General features: G+C 42.5%; 1 protein-coding gene across 9 annotated transcripts in view; it reads right to left on the bottom strand.

The window, feature by feature from the left end:
- SGCD (sarcoglycan delta) overlaps positions 1–21,669 on the bottom strand; it is a 356,822-nt gene that overhangs the window by 147,870 nt on the left and 187,283 nt on the right. For 2 of the 9 annotated variants that reach the window (XM_052816473.1, XM_052816481.1), the window contains exon 1: positions 1,982–2,099. The exons of the other annotated variants lie outside the window; for them this stretch is intronic. In XM_052816473.1, the coding sequence (XP_052672433.1) occupies positions 1,982–2,083 (102 nt within the window). In that variant the 5' untranslated portion in view covers positions 2,084–2,099. Of the gene's footprint in view, positions 1–1,981; positions 2,100–21,669 lie in introns of those variants that run through there. 9 annotated transcript variants of the gene reach the window in all.

The raw sequence follows: 21,669 nt of genomic DNA, 5'->3' as shown, positions 1-21,669 counted from the left end.
GCTTCTTGCTAAGACAGACGTATTCCACTCTCTTTGTCTCTCTGGCTCTTTCTTCAACGCTGATGATCAGATTTGGGAGGTGGGATGCTGCATGATCAGAGACAGGAACTTGAATTTTTTTTTTTTTTTTTAAATAAGCTTATAACTAGCAGTGAAGAAGATAATAGGCTGACTGGGTGCCTAAATTAACAGCTGCTGAGAAAAGCAATAGAGCTCCAAGTCTGCAGGGTAAGATGGCAGCCTGTGAAGGCTCAAGCAGTCCAGATCATACGAGACCTTAATTTAACACAGCATTTTCACCACAGGTGTATTTTCTGCAAAGCAAACTTTGAGCTTATCAAGCCTCTTCATTTTCATCATATGCCTCCCTCTTCCACAGCTCATCTCTGTCCTTCCTCTCATTCCCTTCACCCCCATCAGCCTCCAAGAAGCTACAGTACATCCATGGCTCTTGGAGGATGCCCTTCCTGCACCCCAAACCACCAAAGTCCTCACTTGGCCCAAACCAACCCATTCCAGCTGTCCATCACTTTCACAGGAAAAAACAGACACGGTGGCAAGGAGAAGATGCTCCCACACACCCTTTTTTTGCCTTCTATCACACAGAATCTATTTGCATTGGACCAGATAATATTCCCATTAAAGATCCAAATCCACTGAATGTCACTCTTTCCAGGTAGGGTTTGCTGTCTGCCTGAGCCTGCTGTTATCCTTCGGAGTTGCCTACGTACACACTTCACCAGCATTACTGGGAGAAAGCTCTGGCCCTGTCACATACTGGATCTGATGCACTTTGGTGGCAAACCTCACCTTGTCACTGAATTTTCTGGATTGCCAAGGTGAATGACTGTTTGAGCCCTGTACGTGCAGTCCTGCTGGATGCAGGCAAAGCAAACTGTGGGTCTATTCCCATGAACCAGCCAGAAATGCTTAGCTCTGTCCCACTGTATAATTTAATATCCTTAATTCATTCCTTGTTGAAAGAAAAAAAAAAACACCACCACCATAAAACACGGCATTTTCAACACATCAGATAACATTGCTGTGAAAATCCAAGGAAGAGGCACTGGCAGAGGCAAGGAAGTTTCTGAAGCTACGCGAGGCGGACTCCTCCTGACACCTCCATCCGCCCTGACGAACGCGCCGTACCCTAACTCCCAAACACAAGCCTGCCATATAAGGTGCTCCTATCTCTGCAAAGGCAAGACAAGCTTTAATGCTGCAACTAAAAGGATGAGAGAGCATTGCCTAAATCTGGCAGGCTCCTAAAGAGAGAGCAAGCTTTTTATCATAAATGTTCCTTAAGTTATTTGGGGAAAGAAACACAAATCAGAAGAGAAGTTGCAGATAGAACAGCCCCTAAATTAATGTTTTTCCTTCTAATCTGCTCTGCGTGGTTTCTGACTGTGCTGTCTGTTGCAGTTTGCTCATGCTTTATAAAATACAGAAAAAAAAATGCAGAGAAATCACAAGGCAATGATTATTACTGAATTACTGCCTCTCTTCACAAGCTAGCTGTACCAGGAATTGCCAAACAACCCCCAGACAAACATGCTTTCAACTCATTAAATGACTATAATACAATGTACGTATAAATGTATTTATCACGCCTGAATCATGTTTTTCATCAAAATCTATAAGTGACATATGGTACAGAGCCAACATTTTGGTAGCTTCAGGTTACATACATACTTATTCTCTGAAATGAAAAAGTTGGGAATTAATTTGGTTAAAGCGTTCACGCAGCCAGAGACGCAGCGCAGGAGTTGCTTTGCCTGAAGAATTAGTACCGAAGCAAAGTTAGCCAGAAACCACCACCCAGCCTCAAACTACTCCCATCCCTTCGCAAATATACCACAACTTCCCATTCTCGACTTTTTTTCTCTGAGCAACAGCCTGAAAGCAAGAAGCATCTTTGCACGAGCACAAAAGAATGGCAAATCACCCCGGCCACAGCGGGAAGGAGCAACGCAGCTCTTACCTCTCCCTCGGCGGGCAGATGAAAACCCAGAGGGGTGCTGGAGGCTGGGGGGAAGATGCAGCACGGCGTTTCAGAACAGCACGAGGCCTGGCCTGTGCTCATGAGCTGCCCCTGTCAGATTTTCCAACAGCAGAATTGCAGCCAAGTCCCTGCCCATGCCTGAAGAATTTCCTGAACAGCATTCCCGTTCTTTTTCTAACTGCTTTGAAACCACACTGTCTGTACTTCAATAAGGCTTTGTCAGGCCAAGTTACAGCTACTGGGCTGGCTCCAGATAGCAATTGAAAACACATGTGTTTTGCATTAAAAGCCCCCTTCTCCACGCACACATTCAGACACAGACACCCCCGTCTGCACTCAGCCCTGGAGCCTGCATGTCTTGCCTTTGCAGCTATAAAGCTAGCCATTTCGGTTAAAAAGAATAAAAGGATTACGTTGGTGGGGATTTTCTTTGGGAAGAGGAAAAAGGGGGTGGGAGGGATCCCATTCCCACAGATAACACCTCGCCCTGCCTCGTATGTTTCGCTCGTATTAGCGGGTCACGGGTGCCCAGGTTAACAGACAGCTTTGCCAAACCCCAACAAGCAAGGAAGCACAGGAAGTAAAATTTCAGTTCACCACTACTCTCCTCTTACCTTTGCCTCTGTCTCTTCTAAAAACTGTGAGAAAAGAAAGCATATTTTTAGCACCCTCAGACTCAGTTCAGCACATCAGAACTGTATCCTAATCTTGACACATACTCCTGTATCTGCTTATACTAAAAATAATACAACTACTTCTGAGTACTTTCATCCCTCTCTGCTTTCCAGCTGTCCTAACCCTTAAAAATATTTTAAGCACCTTGCATCTCCTTTTAAAGAGCATTAACATTGCTCTGGTGTTGGCTTAAAGAAAAGAAATAGAAGATATAATGTTATACCTTTAATCAGAATGGGTCCCAGTTCTTAATATCTGTAATCATTTCCAGACAGCACCATGGGTCAAGGCAGCGAACGTGGGCTCTGCAGCTCCAGATGCCCTGCGCCTGGCATGTGCCTGTGAAGCGGAGCCGGAGTAGATGTGGAAACGCACATGCATGTCCCCCTTATTCCACCACGGCTAAGTCCCACCAAAGATGAAACACAGCAGCAGAGTTGTCAAGGTAACAATATAGAAAAGAGACAGTTTAAAGAGAGAGAGTTATATTTTTCCCTCTTAATGTTCCTTTTCAAAACCGTGCACTCCACTTCTATCGGGTTATTCTGTTCTGTGATTTACAGAGGTGCAGCGGCCAGATGAAGTGTTTGCAAGAGACAAATGCGGCTGGGGATCGGAAATAATTGAGAGCCTTATGTATGGTCTGATCCATGTATGCTCACTGAAGGCAGCAGGAAGCCTGTTGCCTTCCACGGGCTGTGGATTAGGTCCACAGCAAGGACTCATTTATCCGCAGGAAGGTGAGATCTGCCTTTCACGCACTGGCAATGAGATCTTACAAAACCCACATGGGGTGCTCATGTGGAAAGCCTGCAGTACTTCATCCATCCAGCCTGTTTTGAGAGCTGCTGTGGTAACACCATGCATGGCTTTTGCCTGCACCCTGCCCTGCTATCAGAATGCCCTTTTAACTCCTGCAAAGAGCCACACGTCGGTCAGCAATATGGCCCACACGCCCTGGCAACGTGCACAGCCCAGATTCTGGCAACCTGGAGCAGCACCCCAGCTGCATACAACTCCAGTGGGGATGTATGCGGAATGTGATGCTATTTTGCAGAAGGCAAGACAAGATGAAACCACCCGGTCATTCTGCCTCAGTTTTCAAGACTATAAGCCAAGCAAAAGGCATGCACACAAGCCGCACGCATACAACCACTGATGATAGCATTTCAGATTTATTTGCACAGCTTGTGAGAAGTCAGTTTGTGCCAGAACAGAAACCACAGACTTTTGGATCACAAATCAGGAGAGCTATCGATGCAGCTAAAAGAGTGTCTCCTGAACTGGCTGCAACAGCAAAGATAATACTTTCTGGGTTGGCAACCAGTAATGGCTGAAGCCAACAGCGCCTAAAACCATTGGAGTCTCTTAGTATAAATAAACTGAAACAGAAGAATATGAACTGCAGATTCACATAATTAGATTTTCAATTGTACAAGACAATGAGGCATCTGCAGAGCTGTTTGCAAGACGATAGTCCTTGCCTTCTGTCTTAAATTTCCCCATGGTCTTTATTCAGCAAACCAGTTACGTATGGTGACAGGCAGTAACTTCAGTGGATCGGCGTGTGTTTTGAGTTAAGCACATGCTTCAGTGCTTTGTGGTCCAGGACTTCTTATGGCAGCCTGGCTCCAGCAGGACCAATAGTCAAATCATTTACCACATGGCAGTACGGTACTTTGAAATTATTCAGTTCTTATGGTAAATCAGTGGTTTTCAAATTTTTCTCGGTGTGTAAACCCCTAAATATTTGCCAAAGGAGGTGCATACCCCTGTAATAATTTCACAGAGAGAGATTTCTACATACCTACACAAAACTCTTTTTTTTCTGTCATTTTTCACAGTTCCCTTGGGCATAGTCCACAGGCCTCCCATACGTCTGTGGACCACAGGCTAGAAACTACTGCTGGAGATAACTTAATCCCGTATTAAAAATGTAAATGATCTCTTCTGTTTATGTGCCATACTTTCTACTTTCAGAATATTTATGCGAGCTAGCAGAATGCTGGCAGGTAGAGACATGGGGAGGTGACAGCATTAATACTGCATTTTTTCCATTGGCATAATTAGTAGGCCAAGTCTATAAATATTTACATTAAATCTGTCAGGCATCGCACCAACCTCACTGATAACTTAACGGTGTCTTACTGTAAACTGCATTAATGCCTAACTATTTTGTCATCAAGTAACACATAAAATGCTCCTTCAAGCTAAGCCACTTTGACTAGGTTGTTTTTATCTCTTTCTCATTTGGGTATGGGGTTTAGAGATGCTTCAAGCATCAGAACTGTGGCTCAGGGACTGTTCTATTTTCTGTTATTGAGCTATCATTTGTATTAGTGCCAGTGCTACCAAAAATATATGAACCTTGCAAGTGTAAAACTTAAGTTGATGTCGACATAACTATCTGCGTAACTGCTATTATTTCTCAGTACTGGCAGGGTTATGAGGATTAAAAAAACCTACCAGAGCTCTTTGGGAAGATAAAAACAAATTAACCCCCCTCAAAGCTCCAATATCTTTGCAGCTGGAGACTGCAACATGTAGGGACTTCCATTTTGTGCATGAGATCTACTCCACCTGGATCCATGAATTTCTACACCAGGAAATACATGAGACCTACAAAAGGCAGGAAGGAAAGTTCCTTCTCTACCATTTATAACTGTCCTGCATTTTGGCATCCACATTTTCTAGAAGCAGCTGAAAATGATTTAGTATTTACTGTTGACTTAGCAATATTCATAACTAATTCCATTTAACTGATAATATCTATTTGCATACAAAACGAAACTCAGGATTTTCATGCTGCGCAGATTTCCAGGGACTCGCTCAAATATTCCCAAAACCTTCCTAAGAAAATCAGGGCAAAACAAATATGCAGAAAGAATCAGCATGTAAATGCAGGTGTGTGTGCACCTGGAGTGGAGGAAGAAGTCAAAAGAAAAATTTTAATATCTGAATGAGATAATTAAGCAATCCCTTGTTCGACCTTTCCCTCCAAATGCCTTTTTTTAATCCATTAAATCTCTTGATATACCACAATAGAATAAATATAAATGTTCAAATATTTTTAAACTCTCACTTGAAAGAAATCATCTGCCTAATTATTATTATTTTAAATCGCCCTCAGCCTTGGACTCTGGTAACGGATCTCTTGCGTACATGTGTGTAAAGGGAGAAGCCAAGACTCATTTGAGCTCCATCTCCTTAAATGCAGAATTAAGGTAGCTGATGGATTAGAAAGTTAACTCTTTTGGGTCAGGAACAGCAAGCCGTGTGAAGGCAGGTATTGGCAATCCTGACAGATTTGCCCAGCCCTGAGCATCCAGAGAGGATGGAGGCCAATGTAATGAGAAATGGAGGGGAGGAGGGGGTTCCCCAAATTTGTTTAGCTAATGACAGTAGCTGTAGGAGAGGAATGCTTCACTGGAAGGAGAAAACCCATCCTTCTGTGTATGTGTGCGTGCAGGGAACGAAGGTCTGATTTGATGGTAGGGAGCAAAATCCTATTTAAGTGCTGCAGCTGTGAATGAAGGCAGGCACACAGGTCATCAGGTAATCACGCACAGGGCTGAGAGGGGCTTGTTGGACAAGTGAAAAGGAAATGGGAGAAAATGAAAAAGCACTCGTGTGTGTGTGTGTTCGGGTGTAAGGAGCCTGTTGTGACTGCGCCTGGAGAGCAACCGACTGTCTGTGCATGCAACCATGCGCTAGGAGCAGCCAGACCTGCAGCGCCTACATCCTCACCCACTGCTCCAGTTTCTTCAGAGGAGATAAATATGGCTACATTTTAGTAAGAAGCTATAAATATAGGACTGGTTGTGAGATGCAAGATCTTCTAATTCTCGGAAACTAAAGACAAAGAGAGGCAGAGCTAACGCTGCTGTGGCCCTGCTCTCGCAGACAGTTGTTCGAGGACATTCTGAATTTCATGCAGATGAGAAACTCCAGTAATGGCAGAGGTGACCCTGAAGTGGAGACCTTGCTTCACATGACACCGAGTTATTTAGATCTGAGTACTAAATTTTGCTCCTTCTATTCACGTGGAGTTAGCAAACAGTATGACAGCATAAACGAACCAAGGGAAACACAACAAAAAGTCCCGGTTTCACAGTAATTTTACAGGTAAGCTGGGGAATGGGAGGTCAGGGCAGCACTTGGTGTCGCTTGTACAAGGCTGAAAACACGTGAGTTCAGGTGAAGGACTGAGCTTTTATGAGAGGCCAGACCCAGAGAGCTGCTGCTCAGGGTCTGGAGTTCAGAAACATCCGCATCTCTGCTGCTGCTACGAGACAAGGATTGAAGTGGCAAAAAGTCATCACCAAAGGCAAAGATCTTCCACTATACAGACTGAGGAGAGCTGTAGAAAAGGGAGGGTGGAGGATGGAAATTCAAGTATCCAGCGTGCCAGAACAACAGCAGGCTCATGCTTAACATTGCACAGATTGATGTGTAACACCTGCACTGAGAGCAACCTCCTCCTACAGGCTATTTTCTCCTTAGAGTCCAAGACCTGCAGACTCCCTGAGCTCATTTGCAGACTGTAGTGCACCTAATCAGAAAGCTCTGTGCTGTGTTCCTTTTTCCGCGAATGCTGCACCAGTGTTTACCCGTTGGCCGAAGAGCCACAGCCAGGAGCTCATCCAGCCCTCCCCCCCACCCCAACCACTGCTTTGTAATTATTCTGATGATTTCAGCCATTTGCAGGCTCTTCTCAGAAATAGTTTAAGGCCAGTAGAGCTTGTTAATAGGTAAAATGGAAAGTGTTCCTTTTCATTTCTCCAGCAACATTAATGTAATTATCCTGAATCATTCTCAAACTACGTGGGCTGTAATTTCAAGGCAATATTACTATTACAGAGCCCTGTTCTTCCAGCCAGCATGTGTCATACTCCCCATCCAGAAGTTATTTATCAATAATCGGAAAGGTCTTCATTTACAAATGATAGAGCCTCTTCATTTACAGCATGACAAGGAAGCGGGATGGGTGTCACCATGCAAAGGTGTGCCACTTCCTTGGCTTCTACACCTCCGGCATAAGAAAAGCAAGCAAGAAAAAATAACTGTGAAGGTTAATTTCATACAGATATAAGAATAAATATTCAGTTGGCCAGGCGAATTACTGTTCTTCTATTAAAGTCTTAATGGTATCCAAATTTATTACTCTTATCTGAGCAGCCTCACCCTTTGTTCTTTCAGAAATCAAGTTCAAGGCACACAGCTGCTCTCTAAGCTTCGGTTAGATATATGCCCCAATGCAGACAAATCTTTACCTCAGCCTGCAATAATCGTCTTCTAGGGGAAAAGTTTCAGTTTCTCTGCCAGGTCTACTGTGGTGGGGATTTTTGGAGTACAGATACACCATGCTGCTTACATTTAATGCAGAGCGTGGTTGCTGGTCAAGGAGAGCTGTTCAGCAGTCTGTGCTTATCACAGTCTTTCCCTTTGCACTCCCAGCTATTTTTATTCTGTCAAGAGAAGCTCTGCTTGTTCTTACACTTAGATATCCTATTATATCACAAAGTTTAACACCACCCAAATTTTAACATGCACCCAAATTTGGCTCTACAGAACAATCTTCATAGGCAGGACGTGTATTTTTACAAAGCAATTAGCAGGACTCTTGCAGAACATTAACAAGGCAGACTGTCAGTCCATGAGCAGCCCTGGACATTGCCTTTTGTTTTAATGTCATTCTGGACACTAAGACTCTTGCATGATCTTATGAGCCTCCTGAGATGAGCATTAGTGACTTTCATACACAATATCTGATCCAAAGGAGAACCCTTGCCCTCTTCTTTCCATGACAAGATTAGCCACTCACCATCAGGCTAAAACTAGATATAAAACCAGATATATCTAGATCAGACTAGATACAGGGAAGAAATATTTTATGACGAGGGTGGTGAAACACTGGCACAGGTTGCCCAGATAGATGGTAGATGCCCCATCCCTGGAAACATTCAAGGTCAGGTTGGACAGGGCTCTGAGCAGCCTGATCTAGTTGAAGATGTCCCTGCTCATTGCTGGGGCATTGGACTAGATGACCTTTAAAGGTCCCTTCCAACCCAAACCATTCTGTGATTCTAAAACCTGATGTACAACATCGACTCTAGAATAAGAAGCAAGGAGACAGCAGTTCTGGTAATCACAATGATTAGCAATCTTTGGCCAAATTTTGCCAATTCTTTCTCTCTGCTTACATTCTGCAAGAGGTGATAAGACACATACTGTTCATAAAGCAGCTCATGACAGTATGCAGATACTTGGAGACATAGCAGGGTAAAGAATGATTATGCTTATATATAAAAAAATGCACACATGTACATGTACTCACACATTTTGAGTTTCAGCAAAGAATGAGGGGGTAGGTTTAAAAAGAAAATTGATAGGAACATTAAGCTACACTGAGATTGTGTAAAACGTGTGAGCCAGAGGGAAGGAAAAACAATGTAATGGCCTGAGAAATAAATGCATGTTTGTATGTCAGTAATCACGCCTGACCTTTGCCAGAGAACTCAGTATGGTAGAGGCATATCTGTGAGGATATTTACTCCAAGGACCATGAAAAGGCCATTGTGCAAAAATTCCAGACTCAGATTTATCTACAGAGATATACCCGAGGGCCTCTCAATCTCAGCATCTCTGCTTCAGTTATTGGCAGGATGTCGCAAAGGGTAAAAAGCCATTTAATTGGGAAATCCGTTTATCGCTGTAGCTATTACCTCTCAATGTCTGAGAGGATTCCTTGTGCTTTCCCATACTTAACCAGTTTCTTGGAGCCTGAGCTAGGGGTTTTTCATGTGTGTTCAACACCAGCAGTAAGGGCTGTGATGGCCAAGAAAGTTAATGAGACCATTTGCACTTGGTCTGCTGTCCTCTTCCAAATACTTATCTAATTCAGCAGCTGGTAAGGCTTAGCCCTCACCGCAGTGTCAGAGAGGGCTGCTGCTGCTTCCAAATCTCTGTGTGAGCCAAAGATTCACGCTAAGGATGACTGTAAAAATGTTTGGTCCCATAAGAGTATGGAAGAGAGAAACAAATGTCCTGTCCCTTCCTCTGCAGAGTGGAGAGTCAACATACAATCTGGTTCTTGGCACTGCCTTTTTATCCCATAACCTTGTAATTATGGTCTTGGATTACTGGTGAGCGCAGTGACCCCAGCAGCCTTCACCAGCACTATACTGCAGAAATCTTTACTGCAGAAGTGGAGGAATGGAATGACGTTCCTCTTGCAATATTCATTTCTACATGGTAGAAAAATGAGTGGCTCATTGTGCAACTCCTTCTCTAAGCGAGCAAACGTACCCTACAGTTTGGCAGCAACAGTATCTTTTTTTCATTAGCAGGACACCGGGAAAACCTTTTCTCATTCGTATGTTCTGGAGTGAAATTTCATCACTGCTGTGATTAATGTTAGCATCATTTCTGCCCTAAATTCTCCGTTCTCTCAGGCTAAAAATACCCTCCTGGATTTCCTGATGTTGTCCAATGAGAATCACAAAGCGAGTGAGAGCAAGGAGAGAAAAGGAGAGAGAGGCGCTTTGCGTCTTGCATCCAGACTTACTTTTTGGGCAAAGTAGCTGTCAGAAAGGTGTCCTGGTTTCAGCTGGGATAGAGTTAATTTTCTTTTCTAGTAGCTGGTAAAGTGTTATGTTTTGGATTCAGTATGAGAAGAATGTTGATAACACACTGATGTTTTCAGTTGTTGCTGAGTAGTGTTTAGACTAAGTCAAGGATCTTTCAGCCTCTCATGCCCAGCCAGCAAGGCGGCTGGAGGGGCACAAGAAGTTGGGAGGGGACACAGCCGGGACAGCTGACCCAAACTGGCCAAAGGGATGTTCCATTGTCGTGGACATCCATACCATATGACATCATGCCCAGTATATAAACTGGGGGGAGTTGGCCTGGGGAGCGGATCGCTGCTCAGGAACTAACTGGGCATTGGTCAGTGCGTGGTGAGCAATTGCATTGTGCATCACTCATTTTGTATATTCCAATTCTTTAATATTATTATAGTCATTTTATTATTGTTAACAATAACATTATTATTTTCTTACTTTCTGTTCTATTAAACTGTTCTTATCTCAATCCACGAGTTTTACCTTTCTTCTTTCCCGATTCTCTCCCCCATCCCACTGGGGGGGGCGGGGGGGGAAGTGAGTGAGTGGCTGCATGGTGCTTAGTTGCTGGCTGGGGTTAAACCATGACAGAAGGTAACAGAGCTGTTCCCTTCTAAAACATGAGGGATTTTACCTGACCACTTTTCTCCCAAAATGACGACAAAAGTTTATGTGGATGCTCCTCAGAGTAGCACAGTTTTCATGTTATCCCTCACTCAGAGATATATTTACAATTATAACTCTATGAAACAATACAATTTAAATCTATGAAATCATTAACTGATAATTTAAGAAAGCTTATTTGATTTTGTCTTTTTTCCAAGTGCCTGTGTGGCTTATTCTCACTGTTCAGACATGACCTGCCTTCTCAGTTTCTGTGGGTTAGAGGCACACTCAAGCTGGAGTAAACTCTCCCTCCACTAAGGCAGGAAATAGGCAAAGTGAAAAATTAAATCCCTTTCCCACAAAACCTGTTTCCAAATGCAAAGATGACCTAATAAAAGCCTTAGTGTTTTTGTAACCCCTTGTCTTACAGAAGATCAGCATGAGAGAAATCAATGCGGAGCATTACTCTCAGTTGTGTGTGAAAACATATACGTGTATTTAAGTAGAGAGATATTTAAGTAAAAGTAATGTATTGTTACAGTGGGATTAGATGTGAATTCTGCAGCAACAGCTCCTATCTGAGAAGGCCAGAGGTTGAGTGTTTCTCAACACAGTGCTCTAGCAAGTGAGCATCTGCCCCCTTGCATGAAGCAGGACTGCACTGCATTCACATGAGCGCTGCTGAGCAAAGCCTCCTCCTTTCACCCCTTCAGCTATTTATCATCATCATAGAAAATCGGGAGCAACTTAGCACAGTGTTACAGAAGTCTCCATCCCTACTGCCACACAGAGGTTAAACCAATCTCCCTGCAACGCAACAGCAAAGCCAGTGCATTTCGTTTAACCTAAATCACGCAGGTAGTTAGGCTTTAAAGGAGAGCTAGTGGGGGAATGCAAGTGTTTGCAGGGCTTGCTGCTGGGAGCACGGTCTGGAACAGTTCCAGAGTTTTATGGGTTTATCATCCCAACACATAAACTTTCTCCCAGTAGGGCTCCTTTTCACTTACCTGTTTTTATTATTCTACAGCTGGAACTCCACGGCAAATCTCTCAAAGGTTAACAGGCCTGTCCAGAAAGTGCAAGAAACAGCCTGGCTGCAGTCTATGAATTTTAATGCTCTACATTACAACAACGTGCTATTTTTATACCAGATAGCAGTCCACAATCAGCACTATTTTGCTAACTGTATAAGATATGACAGAGGCCAAGGAAAGGTGCAATAACAGTTGTAAGACAACCCGCCTGCAAAAAATAATAGAAGACCACCATAAAGATGGAATGGGAGTAAGAGGGGAAATAACAAACCAGGGAGATTCAGAGAAACTCCAGCAAGGGCACCTCCATCTGCTAGCCTTGGAAACCAAGTAAATGTTGTTGTGCTACAGCAGGTCGGCACGCATTTCAGACAGATGGTGATGCCCCTGTGAAATTAGTCAATCTTTCTTTGATAGGCTTCAGAAAGCCCCGCTGCTGTCTTCCTAAGAGAAATGACACCTTTATGCTGAAAGTTACAGGTTGTTGCAGGCAAAAGGACAGAAATACACCCACACACTTTCCTCATCTGCTCTACGCTCAAGCTGGCAGTGTATTTTGCAACAAGGAATGCTTGCAGGCACTGAAACATCTCTCAGACACATGCTCTCTAAACCAACATGTTTTAGAAGCTATTTAAAAAAAAAAAAAAAAGCTGGCTACCAGAATACATGTGTTGCATCTCTTCATTCACTGCAATGCAGCGAGCAGCAAATCTTTAAGTGATGCTTAAGCCTCACACACCTCAGTAAAGGATTTCTAAGCACCTTATGATGCGAGATTGTCACTGGGCCAAAATCAGGCTCCATCAATTCTTTGGTAGCACAGTGAACCCTGAACTTGCTTCAGCACTGGGGAAAAGGCATTTGCCACACCAATCTTACAAGGGTTGAGTAATCCTTGACCCTTGCCAAGGAGCAGATGACCACATCAGCCTGTGCAATATCGGCGCAGCTCCAGTTGGGATCCACGGCAGCACTGCGCTGCTGAAGGTGTCATCGGAGGCTCCTGGGTCAGTAGATGCACCCAGCAGGCTGCAAAGCACTTGAGCACAAGTCGTGTTTTAAGAACTTTCCGTAATAGATGCTTACGTGAGCATTTGACGTAACTCAAATTACATGCAATTCTATCCACAGAGAACTGGAGTAACCCATGAATAAAATATTTCAATAAAAACCTGCTTCAGTGACTTCTTTAAACGAGCACTAGAAGCCCATCAGCCTTGCACTTTCTGCATCTTTTTATCTACTTTCAAAACTAAGCCAGATTGCCCATTTGATCTCCTTCCAACTGTAAAGCTGTGAGAGTAAAGGCCAAACTCTCTAGCTGGAGGACACAGCACAAGGTGTGAACAGTCAGTCGAGGCACGAAGACTGGGACCATGCTTGGAGATTAAGGGCTTGCAGGTCTGCACCATGATAATGCCTCTTACACCAGGGCCCAAAGAGAGTTTAGCCCTGTCTATCCTAAGTTATTTGCATTTCTATATAAAGACAAACCCAAAGATGCCTTAAATATAAAATTTGTCACAATTATGTGCTGGCATTTCTTTATAATTATCTTAAATACTTCACTCTCAAGAAAATGTGGTTGAAAATGCAAGAAAATTATGCTGATCATTTGCTCATAATTAGATAGATTCAATAAAACCTGGTGCTTAGCATGTTTTGCATCTGTATACTCTTTATACAAAATTAATCTCAAAGATATCTCTATCATTTTTTAGTCCTTTGCTATCAAGCACATCTGGTCTGGCACGGATGGTCTTCATAAACAGATACCTCTTGAGGATTATTTAAAATCACTACTTTGCCCACAAAACAGTTCTCTAGCATTCCAGTTTTCCCTTCTGTTACTGTCATGCAAAGCTTGGAGAATTATGGGCTTTGGCTTGTTCTGAGAAGAAACCAATTATGGAACTGGTGATTTTTGTTGGAAGCCTGGTTATTTGTGAAGAAAATAAGCCATCTTGTTTCCATGGTGGGAAGAATGTAGGGAAAAAAAGTAGTAATCTTGTGGCCCAATGCTCCAAATGTCTTTCAATCAGCATTTAACCAAAATGTTTGCTCAAAATGTTAGCTGCTTCTTGAAGCTAAAAGCAAGGATGAATATGTACATTTCAGCACAAAAGTTGTCTTAGGGAGCACTGATGAAGCTAAAGCTACTGGTAGACTCATAAACCCTATTGCCATAGTTTACCTGTGGATGAAACTTCCATCTCCTGGTCCAGATAAAGAAAATCCCTAGGAGGTGATAAACAATTGCCTGTTTTCCTATGCAAAATGGCCCTTGTGTCATGGAAGTCCTATTATTTTCCTGGGAGTGCACAAAATTAGCTAAAAATGCTTATGTGTACTAAACAAGACAAAAGATATTTATAGAGCTCCTTTCTGATACCTCTCCAGAGCAGTCCAATTATGTTTTCAACCCCGTATATAAGCATCTCTATTTACTACTCCGAGTATCCGATCTTTTCTCTGTGTGAGAAATTTTTCTTCTTCCTTCAGAGTACTGTCCCCATTTCTAAGCCTGAAGAATATGAAATAAATATGGTACTGCATATAAACAACGCACAATATAACAGAGCTTCTAAATTCAGAGTCAGCCGAAGATATCAAGTTTATTTTCTTTCTCAGTGATTGATGCCCTCTAGAAGAAATAATAATTATATGGTACAAGGAGGAGGAAAGAAAGCATGTTGAATGATACAAGCACTTAGTCAAAACATAACTGAAACACTGAGAAAAAAAATGCTTTAAAACTGCTTAGCCTGAATAAGACAGCATTATTATCTGCAAAATGGATGAAAAATAAAACCCCTCCAATAAGAAAAGGACTTAAGAAATCTGTTATACGCTAATGCCATCTACCAGACATCAGTGGAAGTAGCAGAAAAAAAAAGTTAAATGAAACAGCAAATATAACAAAGATTAAGTAAGAATTTGTGCACAGACCCAAGTCTTTTGTTTGTTGTTTTTTTGTTTGTTGGTTTTGTTTTTTTTTTTTAGCAAGTACCAAATTAAAAATCTTGTTCTGTCTTTCCTTTTTTCTCAGAGCAAGGATTTCAGGGCATCCGTGAATGCAAATATTTATCACATTTCTAATTGGCAAGGTTGCGGAAAAAACTTTTTAATTCCCCTTCCAACACAACTTTGAGGCACAACATATATTTACATGACTTTTGAACTATCATTATTCTTCTCCTGCAAGCTGCCACTCTGTTATGCAAGGCGAAAAAACCTTATTGTGTGTCAAATTCCACATTGTCTCAGGGCCTCTTCATCCTGCCTTGACTAGCTTAATCAGTGAGTCCAAGCTCAGTGAGCTTTGCCAGTGGTTACACTGTCAGCTTAATCACAGCCCTTACCTGTATGTGAAGATCAGTTTCCAAGGACTGCCTGGTAACTCTAAAGGGGTTGCTACTTCTCTTCATGTCCCAAGTGGCCCCAGATTTATAGCCATCTCCAAAACATGCCTCAAGGGCATGTGCCAAACCTTAACAACGCAGTCTCTTTTCCAGGAGAAAGATTTCTAGCACCATTGAAGATGAGCTCCTTGAGTTGTCTCCTCCTAGAGCTCCTCCTCCCCTCTGTCTTCTCAGCCATGCCTTTTGTGCTGAGACAGAAAGCTGAAACAAATGACCCCCAAAGGCAGCATCAAGAGTGTTTCTGTGTTATTTTAGGGAACCAAGAACATCTGTGTATTCTCATCTTTTGGAGATTGCAGATGGGATAGAAAACTTTTACTGAATCCTGTCACATCAAGACAGCTGACTTGCATGGCCAGTGATACTTTGACTTCTTTCTCTGTGCCCTTCCCTGGCAGTTCACCTTTGTTAGCAAGCCCAAGCCAGTCAGGCTGCGAGTCACACTCTACCTTAGTCTTGCAATTACAAAGACTGTTGCAACTGGACCACTTCTTCGGCTAAACCTTGTACAATTGCTGATCCAACCCTCACTTCGTGTCTACCTTCAGATCATTCCTTAACTCCTGCTAGGAAGTTTCTAGACATGGTCTGAATTCTTTCCTGTGATCACCAGTTCTTGTTTGAGGGTTCATTTCCTTTTGCAAAGTTCACAGCCTCTTGGAATACTGTTTTAAGTTTACTTGTGAAGGCTTCAGCTCATGTTTTGGGACTTGCTTTCTGCAGATTTTTGTGGATTCTGAAACATTCACCCTTCACATGGAAGCAGAAAGCCATGAAATCAGTGGGACTTCACATGCGTGAAATTCTATTTGTGCTATAGCCTGGGCATAACAAAGGCCAAAATACACAAAAAATGTAGGTATAATTTTACAGCAGAAGTCTCTAAGCAGCACAGGACCCTAAAACTTGTGTAACTGAGACAAGAAACAGTGGCCATGACCCTGTCTTTAGCCTACGTACTTTTCAAAACCTGAAGCTAGGTTGTTTCTGGTATCCTTCAACTTTCCTTTTGGACAGCCACCAGAAATAAATAGCAGATGCCTGTTCAGTCTCAAGATAGGGAGAAATAGATGCAGCTGCAAACCTGCCACCACTGTGCCATGGGCCTGGTCTCCATCTGCTCATGCAGACATGCATACACACAGAAAGTGGGAGACAGACAAAGCCGTATCTGAAACCAGCAGAGCACGACGTGGACCTGAACCATTTTGAGAGACCAGAGAACACTTCCATTTCAAAAAGAACATCATCTATCTATGTGCCTGTTATTTAAGACACAACCTCATTTCTTCCAGTACATACTTACCCAAAACTAACAAAATATGTTAGGCTTTTAGTCCCTAATATCTATCTAGAAAAATATTCCAGAAACTCTGACAGTTAGAAAGAATCTGATTTTCTGTAGTGTATTCAGATCAAAGACACCTCTTTGCATCAACTTTTTTTTTCCCTCAACCACAGCCCATTGCTTTAAAAAGTATTTACACATACCATCTAACAAAGGCACTATCCAGAAATTCTGCCAGTATTTGTCTCCTTCTGATCTTCCAGAAGGACAGAAACAAGAGCTATTTAGCAGCCACACTTAGTCTGTCTCTACAGTAGAAAAGTTCAAATGATGAAGCCGTATTGAATAGCCACTGATTAAGAAATTGCAGCACTACTAGGAGTTGCTGTTGATTCAAGGCGAGAGGAACTGAACTGAGCTGGAGTTAGTTGGCAATGCACAAAGAGGAATCTCCATGTTGTCAAAAATCTTCCGTCGTGTCTGATTCTGGCATTATTTCCTACTGGCTTGTTAAGAAAAAACGAGCCCTCATCACACTCCTCTGGTGCTTCCTTTGCTCCTTGGATGAATATTCTGCAAGTGCAAATAAAATGTTCAACAGCAGCAATTTATTTTCTGTCTCTTACAAAAAGGATTGCAGGCAGCCAGGCTTTTGTATCAGGAGCTGGAAGCAAGTGTGTTACAGAAAAGCCTCCCTGCCAGGTCTGAGTTCCCCTCCTTCTTCTGTCCTTTGCTTTCTGTGAGATAATAGCCATAAGGCACCACAAGGGCCATAATAATATGGTACTGGTTCTCCGTGTTTTGTCTCATCTCTACTACTGTAAGTGCCTGCGAGACACTAGCAGGATGTAGCCACTCATGAAATTTAGTCATGAAGAGCCAAACCCATGCTCCTGAACTGCAGAGAGAGAATGCATAGGCAGTTCCAAACTGGGCAGAGAATCAATATTGGGGAGGAATATCTCATTATTATTGCAATATAAGTCTGGGGTTTAAATAGCCCACATCAGAAGAGCTGAGACATGCCATCACAAAACTTTTATTTCCTATCCATTGGGCTTTTAAGCGTCCAGCTCCCCAGAGTAACAGTTATGCCCGAGACTGTCAACAGGTTTTTCTCCCTGCCTCCAAAACTGCAAACACGCAGTGCAACCATGCTTAAGCCTGTTGGCTCTCCTCTCTCTTACAGAACAACATTCACTGCCTCTGTTTTGCCTATCTTTTCTTTCCCAGGATGCTGGCAGCACATGGGTTAACGAGACAATTATTTGAGGGAAAGACATTTCCAATAAATCAGCAGATAGCAAAAGGGAAAAAGCACTAGAGTATTTTTTTCTGCTCACAATTTCATTATGCTCTTGGCTTTGAGCCATTATAAGGTAAATCACCCAAGTCACGTTGCACAGACATTTCTGAAAGGACAGTTATTTAAATCACTTTGTAAGCTACGCTCCTTGTTTTGAATGGAGAATCCTGCTTACTTTGTATGGCACTTTATGCCCATTTAAAAGTTTTGAAAAGGAGAGCTGCAGTCAAAGCTGGAGCTGTAATTTGGTGGCAAACAGCACATCATGGTACTGGCCTCAGCATTGTCCCCATAGCTCACATTCTCCTTTCCCTCCTGCACCAGACCTGCCGGCAGCAACCCAGCAAATGGACATACACCCCCTCTTCTGTTCCCTTTTGGCAACAAACCTTGGAGTAATGCAGACCAAAGATGGGATCATTACTTGTATTACCTTGACCTGGGCAAGTCTGCTGAGCTGGTGACATTCACTAACCTTCTCCCCAAGTTTTTATGTCCATCAGCCTCTGGTATTCACTTGCCAGTCACTGGCTCATGGCTCCTTGGCAAACATGGAAAACTGCAAAAATGTCCTGCTTTCATCACTGGGACGACTCTCCTGGGATGAAACTCCCAGAGCAAGGAAATAGCGACTGCTGGTAAAAAGATTATAGTTTTGACAGTCTTTTCATTCTCTTTCTCCCCTACATCCCTACAGTGTGATCAAGTGGAGACAGAGCGAGAACAGCGACGCAACAGCAGAACCTCATGGACAAAGAAGATGGGGGATGAAGAAAAGGCAAATACCATGGTGGTGCAGGTGGCCTTGAAAGCACAAGCTTGTCCCTGCACAAGCTGTCTTCCAGCCATTTTTAATGGCTTTTCACTTCACACAGTGTCATTAATGTTCAATATTTTTCTTTTTACAGCTCACAGCTTTCAACTTAATGTGTTCATTGTTACTTCCCCCCCACCCCCACCCCTAGAAGTCACTGAAAGTGCCTTTACCTTCATGATTTGGAGTCTCGCACAATTTACTGAAATACTGAGCATCAGTCATAAAAACCACACATAAAAGCCAAATGCACTATAAGAATCTCGAGTTAACACAATAAAAGCATCCCCACATGCACTCTGGCAGACAGGAATCCCAATTAATGCCTTACACAGAAACACAAGCTCTTCATGCTTAAGTTTAGATATTTCATTTCTGACTGTTCAAAACAGGGTGAAGGCTGCTTGCTTTCACTGTCTATCCATCTACCAACCTCTCATTTGGGCTAAGTTCAACACAGCAAGAAGCTACTGCAGGAGACAGAGATTCCTCACCAGTTTCTAAACTAGGTGACAGACATTTCCAGCTGCTTTTCAATGCACGTTCCACTGTCAATCAAAATTACAGGGTATAATTAAGCAGGCAACAGCTAAGCAATGTCTGTCTTCTACCCAAGAACCCAATGAAGAGATTAATTTACCAGTGAAATAGAGTAAGATGAGTTCCTCTAAAAAAAAACTTGGCAGAATCAAGGCACCATCAATTTTTTTCCTATCTAGCAGCAGGTTAAATATTGTATTTTTCTGCAATGCAGAGTTTCAAAAGTTGCCAAGAACTCAAAGCTTTCTGTATTATCCCATATTAATATTGGTGATCTCAGTTCAACCTGCACATTCAGCTCATGAATACATCAGTGTGTCATTCAGCCTCAGGAGCAGGATAACAGTACCATCTACCAGGCAAGTTCCAGTTTGGTGTCCCCTGAAAACAGCATTTGCTACCCTGCACTGCGAACCCACCAGCACTGGTCATGCCAGACACGGAGCAGTGCTGCGTCCCACTACCCAGCATCGGCTCCCGGAACCAAGAAACAGAATTGCCCCAAGGAAATGTCCCAGAAAGATTCAATCAGCTTGAGCTCCCTCTTCCTCTCCTGGTACCCTCCCCTCCCTCCAGCACTCTCAGTGTGCATCTTCACGTAGACCTGCAAAAGCATCTTGGGGACCACAGATCTCACCAAGGCACCCACTGTGCTGCCTTACAGCTATTCGAAAATGGCATCAGATATCAGAAGGATGATGAGATGACACACAAACCATTGTAGGAATGACAGAATCTGCCCCAAGCTGTTGTAGGCTCCCAAGACCTTCTAAATACCTTGCTCTGCCTGACATTTCTTTGTGCAGTGTCTGGTATCTTCACTTTGCATCACTGAACTTTAATTAGTTTAACAACTTGCAGGGGACTTTTTAAATAGTATTTTATTTAATCAACAGGTTTTTCATTGTAATGTTCAGTTGCACCAAGAGATCACACTAAGATAATGAAAAGTATTGGAGCAACTAAAAACTTAATTAAAACACGTAAAAATTAATTATACCACTCATCATTGATTTTGTCTGAAAAAGCTGATATTGCAAATAGGAAATCAAAAGCAAGGAGGTCATGTAGAGAATCACTGACGTGAAAGTGATGTATTACAGAAAAAATACGTTCATGCTGAGAGGAACCATTCACTCCAGGTCCACGATCCAGTGCTGAGCTGAATTCCATCCCACATAGCAAAATTGCCAATCAGGCATCAATAAGGAGGCTGATTAAGGTGGAGCCAGAAGAAGAGAGTACATATAATACAACTATTATGTAGACAATTGTATGTGAGATTAGAATCACACGATTAATAAAGTCAGCCTTTTCAGGATCTTTTTCTGCCTCTGCACAAAAAAAGGAGTTTAGTAGACTAACTATTAAATGTCATTCTTCAGGCTCTCCAAAAATGTCCGAGATAGCTGCCTGTGTTAGGACTATGCCTGGTGTTTCAAACAGGGATTATAAAACCCCTTAATGGCCGTAACTAAATAGGACCCTGCTCACGCCTGCATTCAGCCCCCAGTGTTAGGGTGGCAAGGGGAGCAGCTGGACGCTCTACCCCTTTCTGCTTTATCCTGGAAAAAATTATGTATTGTCCTCTAACTTAAATAATAATTCTCTCTACCTCCTGTCAGTTCCTGAGCTTGTTTATGAAGCATAATTGTATTGTATTTCAACTTGGAATCAGTAAAACCAGTTAATACATCCTTTTAATAAAATACCACAGTACAGAAAGGCCAACCTGGTAGCGGCATAAATTTTATCCGGAGCTCTATCATAGACTCCTTTGGGCAAGTCACTTAGCTTCTCCGAGCCTAAAGTACGGAATGAAGGAAATACTGTTTTACTAAACTCAGCAGAGAGATTATCTAATATATCTAATATTTATAAAGCACTTTCAGATCCTCAAGTAAAGACCATAGAAATGTAAAGAAGTACTGACCCAGATAAGGGTTAAGAGCAAAATCTTTTTCCCAGTGACAGCTCTCAGATGACCTTGTAATGTTAGGATTTATCTTCAACGCAAAGGAAGATCTGTCAAGTCTAGGAGCCATGTTTTGCTCTAACTGCCGATGACTTTCTACCACCAGGAAAACAAGTTTAGTCACTGATCCAAATGTCAAAAGCTGCCAAATCAGCACTTTGATGAAATGTCAGGAATATTAACGTGGTTCCAGGTCTGCTCTGATTTAACATTGTGCAGCCAAAATGGAATCTGGTCACACTGTTTTTTTCCCCAGGACAATAACAAGTAACCAGCAATATAGACGTTATATACACTTCTTTACTTTCTTTGAAGTGAAGCTGAAGAAGCTAAAAAAACCCACCTAAACCCATAAATATTTCCACTTCTGTGTTTTGAAGGA

The sequence above is a fragment of the Harpia harpyja genome, chromosome 20 (assembly GCF_026419915.1).
Source record: "Harpia harpyja isolate bHarHar1 chromosome 20, bHarHar1 primary haplotype, whole genome shotgun sequence".
NCBI lineage: Eukaryota > Metazoa > Chordata > Aves > Accipitriformes > Accipitridae > Harpia > Harpia harpyja.
Note: the sequence above shows the minus strand (reverse complement) of the source record. Positions and strands in the feature narration are given on the sequence as shown.